The sequence below is a fragment of the Lolium perenne genome, chromosome 1 (assembly GCF_019359855.2).
Source record: "Lolium perenne isolate Kyuss_39 chromosome 1, Kyuss_2.0, whole genome shotgun sequence".
Lineage (NCBI taxonomy): Eukaryota > Viridiplantae > Streptophyta > Magnoliopsida > Poales > Poaceae > Lolium > Lolium perenne.
Window position 1 is genome coordinate 50597604 of NC_067244.2, and position 10070 is coordinate 50607673.

General features: G+C 50.3%; 1 protein-coding gene across 1 annotated transcript; it reads right to left on the reverse strand.

Moving 5' to 3' along the window:
• Positions 1–2421: 2421 nt before the first annotated feature.
• LOC139832142 (uncharacterized) lies at positions 2422–4320 on the reverse strand. Its single transcript, XM_071821684.1, has one exon. The coding sequence runs from the start codon at positions 4318–4320 to the stop codon at positions 2443–2445; it is 1878 nt and encodes a 625-aa protein (XP_071677785.1). The 3' UTR covers positions 2422–2442.
• Between the last annotated feature and the right edge of the window lie 5750 nt (positions 4321–10070).

Below are 10070 nucleotides of genomic sequence, written 5' to 3' on the forward strand. Positions count from 1 at the left end.
GTCGACCTTGTTGCATTAATATGGCGCCAATTCTGTTTCCACTAGCATCTTTTTCTAAGGTAAACGGCAAAGAGAAATTTGTTAGAGCCATGTCAGGTGACATTCTTTCAATATATTGAATGTTGTTGTTTGTGCTTCTGTCCAATTGAAGGAGTTTTTCTTTAAGAGGTCATGTAGAGGGCGACAGATAATTCCATAGTTCTTCACAAACCTTCTATAGTAGCCTGTGAGCCCCAAGAAGCTTCTCGACAGGGTGATAGTTGTTGGTAGTGGCTCTCACTGCACTTATTTTTTTGGGGTCTATGGTAACGCCCTTCTCTGAAATTACATGACCCAGATATTCCACTTGATTGGTGCCAAAGACACACTTTCTCTTTTTGGCAAACAATTTGTTCTATCGTAGCACTTGCAAGATTGTTCTCAGGTGCTGAATGTGCTCAGGCTTGGACTTGCTGTAGATAAGGATATCTTCAAAGAATACTAGCATGCACTTCCTCATGTGGTCTTGGAATATATTGTTCATCAGGGCTTAGAAAGTTGCAGGTGCATTTGTGATCCCAAACAACATTACTAGATATTCAAAATGTCCAAATATGTGCGAAATTCTGTTTTGTGGATGTCTTGCTTTTGCATCCTGACTTGATGATAACCTGACCGTAGGTCCAGCTTCGTGAAGAATTTGGCTCCACTAAGTTCATCCAGTAAATCTTTGATTACTGGTATAGGAACTTGTCTTTTATAGTTTGTTGGTTGAGTCTCCAAGACCCATTTTTATTTCTCACTAGAATTGCTGGTGAGGCATAAGGGCTTTTGCTGTGTTGGATGACTCAAGTTTCCTGTAATTTTTTGATTTTTTTTTTCATCTCAGTTTTCTGTTTGTGTGGCACTCTGTATGGACAGGTTCTTGGTGGAAGTGAACCCTCTTTTAATAGTATTGAGTGATCACATTCCCTTTCTGGAGGAAACTCGGTTGGTTAATTGAAAATGTCACTGAATTCATCGAGAAGAGACGCAATATCTAGATCAGCAGCTACGGCAGATGACTCTTCTACTAACAGTTGATAACCTGGGATGGGCAGAATATGATGGATGTTGTATTGAGCTTCATGTGTGAGTGTATATAGGAGTACAAGGCCTGGGAGACAAGAAGCCTGCGTAGAGATAAGGTAGGAGATGGATAACAAATCATATACAAATCCCCTCATATCTCTACATGCCTAATATATCTGTAACACTCCCCCGCAGTCGTAGCCGTACTGACATGAACAACAGTAGCGCCTCAGAATGGAGAGAACTCGTAGGTACAAACCAACGGGCTGACCCCCCTCCCCCGCGTAGTCGTAGCAGGAGCGTCGTGGACAATGTTGTGTCGCGGATGCTTGGACTATAGAGGAAGCCGATGAAGTGATCATGACGTCGTAGCCCTTTGTGCCGGTGTCGAGGTCATAGTGTGCCGAGAGCGTGGGTGCTGCTACCTTGGTTCCGCGCGAGGGGATGCCGTGGTCAATATCGTGGTCGGGTTTGCCCGTGTCGAGATAGCCGCAGATGAAGCCACGGGTGCAGGGAATCGCCATGGAGTCATGGGCGCACGGGGGTACTAGTTCCAAAGACGGGGACTTGATCGATCAAGGTAGTCGTCGAAGAGGGTGTCGATGTCGAAGACGATCTTGTCAAAACCGACATATGTGAGGCACCACACCATGTTTGCCAAGGCCGGGGACACGTCGGGGACGAAGGCACACATCTGTGTTGCCAGCACCCAGCATGCGTAGAATGGGACCAGTACAAACTTCATGTCATGTCAGGTAGACTAGACTAGCAAAGAAGGCCACTAGGATGTTGCGAGTAGTAGAGTTGCGAAGATGGAGAGGTGTCGATGCAATCTGTGTTTGTCAGAGTAGACGAGCAGGTGTAGTCGAGGATGAGGTGATGACATTGGCGGCAAAGTTTTAATGGACGGAGACGATGTTGTAGTCGGCGGAACCTGCGATAGCCTAGGGTGGCCGTGTAGGTTACCTGAGGCGCAGTGGTGGTACTCAAAGTATGCAAAGAAGATCATACCTGCATGATGAAGAATATGCACGGATGTGGCGACCCACGTCGATGGGCCAGTGCGGTAGTAGCTTGGGACGTCTGTGCGCGAGGACGGCGAAGATGACCGCGTGCAACAATGCTACTGCCTGATGGGCGGCATTACCTGCAAGGTGCAGTCGGTACGCCGGCTGGAGGCTACCTGCGCGTACACGCTTCGGAAGGCCCGTTGGCAACTAGTAGCGCAGACGGGCGGCGGCACTGCGGCCAAAGGGGCGACGCAGCGGCAACGCGCACGCTGGGGACGTGCTTTGCGGTTTGGGGAAGTTACATATAGCTAGCTTAGCAATTCCGAAATAAGAAAGAAGAATGAAACGAAAATTAGGCAAATTCTTGAGTTTTTTCACCATATCACATATCATCATCGTAGTCAGCCTCAGCAAGGATGTCATCATCGTCATCACTGCTGGCTCCGTCGCTGTCCTCGTAGATAGCATCCTCCCGCAGCTGCGGGGACATGCGCTGCCCTGCGATCTCGCTTCTTCCGATGATATCACGGTTGCTGAGCGAAAACGTGCCGCGCGCCGCCTCCTCGAATTCCTTTTCCCGCCCGTGGAACTCCGCCGACGCCGGGTGTATGATCTTGCCCCCTTCCTCCTCGCAGTGCATGCACCTCACCAGAGAAGCGCGCGGCGGCGGCATGTCCACTAGGCGGCGCAGCGTCGCCGGCCCCTTCTTGCTGCACTCGGCGAAGAAGAGCGCCGGCGGGCCAGATTGTTGCCTTCTCGCAAGGAAGTTGACGTGGTATACCACGTCTTCGGTTTCAGGCATGAAGCCGGGGCCGATGATGCACTCGCTCACGCCGCAGATCACGTGGAGCTCATACCCGTCGCCGTCGTCCTGTTCGGCCAACGCGGCCTTCACCAGCGATAATATCAGTCCCTCATGAGTTCTGAACCGCCGCCTCCGCAGCCTTATGATGGCCCAGTAAAGCTTCGTCCCCCGCCTGGGAGGGACCGGCTGCGGCGCGGGCACCGGAGACAGCTGCTCGGCGAGGCGGACGATGTTCTCCGAGGTGATCAGCTCATGTGGTGCCGGGAGCAGGGCCACCGCGTCCTCGAAACCGGAGTCGAGGAAAGCCGCCTGCTCGGTCGCGTACGGGTGCCACGCCGCGGTGGCTGCGGCCTCATAGGCCTCTCGTGTGCTGCTGCACGGACGGTGGCCCCGGCGCTCCGCGTCCCGCGCGGCGGCGTGGAGGTCGGCATCAGCATCCAGGAGGCGCCGGATGGCGTCGTGCTCTGAGAGCCCGTCGCCGTAGCGGGTGCAGAGGAAGGAGACCAGGCCGCACAGCGAGCGGCACGCGACGCGCCCCAGGACGCTGGTGGTGAGCACGTCGAGCTCCAGCTGGTCGCGCCGCGTCGGGAACATGGTGTCGTACCAGACGGTGTTGAGGACGACGTTAGACCCTGGGTCCGAGCACGGGCCGTAGCAGCTTCCGGCGGCGAGCAGGGCGCGGTGGTAGCGGCAGCGCAGCTCGCTCCGCGGCAGCCTGGCGAGCACCTGCAAATACAGCCGGTGGATCTTGTCGATGAGCGCGCGTCGCAGAGACCTTGTGTGGTGGTAGAGCGGCACGTCGTCGTCGCTCCCCGTGATGTCCTGCTGCCGATAAGCCGCGAGTTCCCACGCCCTCCCCATGTCAATGTCACCGGCGGCACCGTCCGCCAGCCCACGGAGAAGAGCAGCTGTCGGGGTCGTTGCGGCGAGCAATGTGACGGCATGGTCCAGGCAGGGAGAGAGCGCGAGCCACGCGTCGACGAGGCTGTCGGGGTCGGGGTGCGCGGCGGCCATGGCGGCGCACTTAAGGGCCGTCCTGACCATGGACTCGACATGTCCCGACGTGGTCTCCATGGCGCGGTCCTTGAGAATGATGCACGCCGCGCCGAGGAGGTCAGCGCCGGCGAGGCGAAGGAAGTGCACGGCTTCCCAATCGGCGAGGCCGGGGAAGAAAGTGGTGAGGAAGACGACCATGCCATCCAGAGACCGGCGCTCGAGGTCGTCCGCCGCCTTATCGCCGGAACTGACCAGCGTGATGTTTATAGCGAGGCTGGAGACGGAGTCGAGAAGGCCGAGGCAGTATCCGGTGGCCTCAGCGGGCAGGCGGTGCTGCGTGCGCGCCGCCTCGTAGCAGTCGTGGATGACGGCGAGAAGCTGCGACCTTTCTTGCTTCACCACGTCGCGCCCGGGGAAGTCCCGTGACCGCGGCCCGAAGACGCGGCGACGGTCCTCCATTGATCGTCTCGTCTGCTAAGCTAGGGTTGTTCCAGATTTCCAATGCAGGGCGGGTTTCGATCGCAGGTAACGTACGTCGACCGTACGTGAAGCAATTTGGATTCCAATACGAATACAGATCGACTTATCGTGTACCACTCGAATTTGTGACCTCTCAGAATAAACATCGACCTTGAATTTTGACACTCAGTTTAAAATCCAATTATTTTTGGAAGAAAAGAAAAGTCAGTATCACTAAGGAAAAAACGGCAATTGCCGTGTTGCCAGATCTCTGCGTGTACTCTACAGATGGAACACGGCAATTGTAAGCTCTGCCATGTGCAGCGTAAAAAGGACACGACAAAGAAATAACACACGACAAAAATTGAAACAGGAACAAGGCAAAAAAAAAAAAGCATGGTAAAGATCCAAAAAAGAACACGCCAAAAAAAGGAACACGGCAAAGGCCCTTCTCCCGCGCAGCCCCCCCCCCTCCCGCCAACTTTTCCCGCGCGAAGGAGCATGTCCGCAACATTTTGGCGCGAAACCTTCGCCGTGTGCAAAACAGCCAGGAACACGGCAAAGGTAGCTTTGTCGTGTACTTTGGCTTGGAACACGACAAAGATAGCTTGATACGGGCTGAGCCCGTGTGGGTTGCCCGATCTCACGAATTCGACTAAGAACACGAGTGAGTGAGGGATGAACACAAGGACACGATGAACACACGCACAAATAACCGATGCAATCCGGTTTAATCTCGAAGGACCGAACAACCGTCCCGATAGAAGTACTCAAGGAAAAGACACAAGGTAAAATTACCGAGTACAAGATCAGTATCCAATCGGTAGAGTTCCAAAGAGGGAAAGAGTGTAAATAGATAAAATTGCAAAGGCAAAAGATCCAAAACACTAGAATCACTAGAATGGAAGAAACCAATCACATAGAGAGTGCCTTGATACAATAGACTGGAAATATAAGGAGGGGGTTTACCTAATCCACAAAGGCCGGGATAGTAGAGGCATAAGCCAAGTTCATCTAAACATTATCTCTCTTTCATGAAGGTGGGGGTAGGTGCATATTTATAGGTAGGGGACCGAAGGGGTAAGTTACAAACCAAAGGCTGAAATCTGTGCGTTGGCTTCGTCTGGCCGGAAGTTCCGGACCTTGGGGGTGGAAGTTCCGGCCACCCGGTAGTACCGATCGGTGAGGGCGGTAGTACCGGCCTGGAGCGTCCAGCTCCTTTTCTTCCTTCTCTTCGGTGAAATCGGCCTTGCATCGTCCGCAGTAGTACCGTCCGTGATGGGCAGTAGTACCGGCCTGGAGTGTCCAGCTCCTCTTCCTCCTTCTCTTCCTTGCTTCTGTGACATCGGCCTTGTGTCCTCGGGTCTCCATGCCAACCTCCCTTTCCTTCGTACTTGTCATCGAGTTCCTATCATCAAGATTTGACAGAGTATGAAGTAGTATATCATTCCAAATAGGCGAATGTAGGCATGCATAAAGGAGAAGATTCACCTTTGTGTGCCGTCTTGGCGATAAAGCACATAATGCGGTGAAGACCGAAAGTTGCCCCGTATCATAGCTTTGCCGTGTGCAAATTGAAAAAGAACACAACAAAGGTACATATCTCTCTTCTTTCCAGTTGTTTCTTTCCCGCCATTTCTTTCCCGCTATTTCAGCACTCGTCCTCCCTATATATACCAATGTCTCGGGCAGTTCTCCTCCACAGCCACCAACGCTTCTCCCTCTAGCACTGGCCCCAACAATTATCCTCCAAACACCACCTGCGAAAACTCCATCCTCTGCAGCCGTTAAGATGGCTCCTCGTCGCTGTACCAACCATAGCAACACATGCTTCATAGGCGTTCGTTTGCGGCCTGGGGGCCGTTTCACGGCTGAAATTTCCGCTGTTGGAGTGCGTGTGTGGCTCGGCACCTTCAACAGTAAGGATGAGGTTGCACGTGCATACGATGCTACGACGTGGAGGTTTGCCCGACCGCGTGACCAAATGAACTTCCCGGAGGTAAGTTCTTTGGAGGAAGCCATGTTTCTTGCTTCGGTGCTACAATTTGCCTCTGCAGCGGAAGAGCGGCACCACCGTCAAGGGCAGCGGCGGATTACCATCGCCGAGGCGGATGAACGGTTCATGGCACAGTGGCGTAGAGAACATCCCCATGACGTGGCAAACATGCATATTTTCTGGAAGGAGAAGCAGGTGGAGAGGAGAGCGAAGAGGGGGAAAGCGGAAGAGGAGGGCCGAATATGAAGCGGAGTACGTCAAAGGAGATGTGTCTTCATGGTCGCCTGATGATGAACGGTGGTTGTACATAACCGTGCTAAGCCAGAAGGAAGCATCTCCAAGGGATATGGAATAGAGGAGGTCATTGAGTTCTTTGTTGACTTTATTCCTGACCTTAAGACGATTGGTGATCCTGAATCGCGACACGAGGGGAGACTGAGTGGAAAAAGCACGCTAGGAAAGAAAGCAATGATAAGTAGGGACGGGCATTCTTTCACTCAAGCACACTACACGTACAGTTCTACAAAGTTCCACCTTGGTGGCTCTGTATATCAATGTACATAATAATTTTGTATGCTCCTAGAACCCAGGGCAGTCGGACGACTGGATTATACGTGAACACATGGAGACTTTCGGCGGTTGGCTGCAAAAACATCTCATGAATGACACTACTGTTGGAGATCAGCTGTACTTATTGGCCCAGACACCATCTTCGACTGTATTGACTTTCCAAGGGTACGAGATAAATGAGAATACATTTTACACGATCGCCCAAGATGAAAAGCACCAACCAAAACCGTGGTGTCCGCTTTGATGCAACAAACAACAAAGGCCAAAAGGACATATTATGGTTACATAGAGAAGATATGGGAACTTGACTATGGACCTTCTTTTAAGGTCCCTTTATTTAGGTGCAAATGGGTCATGACAACATGAGGCGGGGTTCAACAAGTTGTATGAAATGACAATAATGGATCTCAACAATCTTGGGTATAGAGACGAACCATTCGTCCTAGCCAAGGATGTGGCTCAGATTTCTATGTGAAGGACATGTCTACAAAACCGAGAAAAAGAAAAAAATAAGAAAATGAATACATCATACGATGAGCCAAAGCTCCATATAGTTCTTTCAGGAAAAAGAAACATCGTGGGAGTGGAGGACAAGACAGACATATCAGAAGATTATAATAAGTTTGATAAAATTCCGCCCTTCACAGTGAACATTGACCCAAGCATCAAGTTAAATGATCAATATGCTCCATGGTTACGTCCGAAGAGATCATAAAAAGGGCATACACGAAGAAGGTTCATGGCACAAATGTGTATCTCAATACGGCAATCAATTTCCCATTTATTTTTATGTAACCAGGTAACTGTATGTAAGATATTAATAGTGGAGATGGTTGGGTTGTTTTTACTAGTTTAATAGAGGTTTGACGTACCATAGGGAGATTCCCAACACTGTTAGAGGAGATGGGGTCTTTCACGGGCTTGCAGGAAAAAACTTCCGAGGCGGAACTTCCAAAGATGTCCGAGGGCGTGTGCACCAACGACATCTTCGAGAAGCTCTGTCATGGGAGATTTTCCAACCCTTTCCCCCAAATTGTTAGAGGAGATGGAGTCTTTCACGGGCTTGTAGGAAAAAATATCTGAGGGGGAACTTCCGAAGATGTCCTCGGGCATGTGCACCAACGAGATCTTCGAGAAGATCCACCACGGGAGATTTCCCAACCCTTTCCCCAACACTGTTAGAGGAGATGGGGGCTTTCACGGGCTTGCGGGAAAAAAATTCCGAGGTGGAACTTCCGAAGATGTCCGAGGGCGTATGCACGAACGACATCTTCGAGAAGCTCCATCATGGGAGATTTTTCAACACTTTCCTCCGGACATGGGGACGAAGCTGTCCCTACCTTCTAGGTTGGCTTGTTGAGCTGCTTGCCATGGCGATTATCGAATCTCCTTTTATAGGCACGGCGCCACTTCTCCTTCGTCTTGTTCCTCCGACAGGGTGTCGTGTGGTACATGCCTTTTCTAATCGAGCAGTGCGTCCACCCACGCGTCCTTATCCTGCCAACAACTTTAGTCCCGGCTGCACCCACCAGCCGGGACTAAAGGTGACCCACACGTCTTTATCCCACCAAATTTTTTGTTAGATGACACAAAAACCCACCTTTATTCCCGGTTGCACCCACCAGCCGGGACTCAAGGTTACCCACATGTCCATATCCCACCGACAGTTTTGTTAGATGACACAAAAACCACCTTTAGTCCCGGTTGCACCCACCAGTCGGGATTAATGGTTGCATGCACGTCCTTATCCCGCCGACAGTTTGGTACATGGCTTCTAAAACCACCTTAGTCATGGTTGCACCCACAAGCCGGGACTAAAGGTTAGATGGCCAACTCTGGCTTCTTCTTCCTCCTCCTCATCATCATCGGCGTCAACCACGATGAAGCCACCAGCTTAGGATTCCTCTTATTCCTCCATATGCTCACCACCAGCTTAGGCTTCCTCTTCTTCCTCCATATGCTCACCACCAGCTCTGGCTTCCTCTTCTTCTTCCTCCTCCTCATCATCATCGGCGTCATCCATGACGAATCCATCCTTCTCGTAGATCATTTTGTCCCCCATATGCTCACCACCATCTCTAGCTTCCTCTTCTTCCTCCTCCACATCATTATCGGCGTTATCCACGAATAAATTAATGAAAAAACATATAAATTAATGCATTTTAAATTGAAAATAGAAAATTTATTAAAATTTTGAATAGTTAGAATAATTAGTTTAAAAAACATAAAATGCTTTTAGGTTAATTATCCAAATTCAAACACTATTCATGTTTAAAACTTTATCGTAATAGAAATTATGCAAAAGATATAAATTAATGCATTTTTAATTAAAAATGGCAAAATGGTTAGTAGTTTGAATAATTATTTAAGAAAAAAATGGTTTTAGATTAATTATCTAAATTAGAACACTTTTCATGTTGAAAGTTTTGTCACATTCGAAATTATACATAAGTTATTGATACGTCCATTTTGCATCACTATTTTATATCATAATTTGCTGTTATTCATTGATATATTTCATATTTGGAGATGATACTTATGTTATTTCATCTATTTTGCATGTTTCATGATTATTGGAGGATCGCGCACCGGAGTCAGGATTCTGCTGGAAAAAGCGCCGTCAGAATGCAATATTTCGGAAGATCAACAATTGACGGAAATTATATGAAAATTCCTATTTTTCCAGAAGACGAAGGGAGCCAGAAGGGGGAGCCGAGGAGGGACGCCATGGGCCCACCTCACATGCCGGCGCGGGCCAAGGCCTGGCCGCGCCGCCTTGTGGGGAGGGGGCCCACAACCCCCTCTGGCCTCCTCTCCTTCGCGTATTTCTTCGTCCTGAAAACCTAAGCTCCAGGGGAATAGTCGCGAAGAGTCACAGCCGCCTCTGCGGGGCGGAGAACACCAGAGAGAAAAGAGCTCTCCGGCAGGCTGAGATCCGCCGGGGAAATTCCCTCCCGGAGGGGGAAATCGATGCCATCGTCACCGTCATCGAGCTGGACATCATCTCCATCACCATCGTCATCATCTACATCATCATCACCGCCATCTCCACCGCTGCACATCGTCACCGCTGTAACGATTTGGGTTGAATCTTGATTGTTTGATAGGGGAAACTCTCCCGGTATTGATTTCTACTTGTTATTGATGCTATTGAGTGAAACCATTGAACCAAGGTTTATGTTCA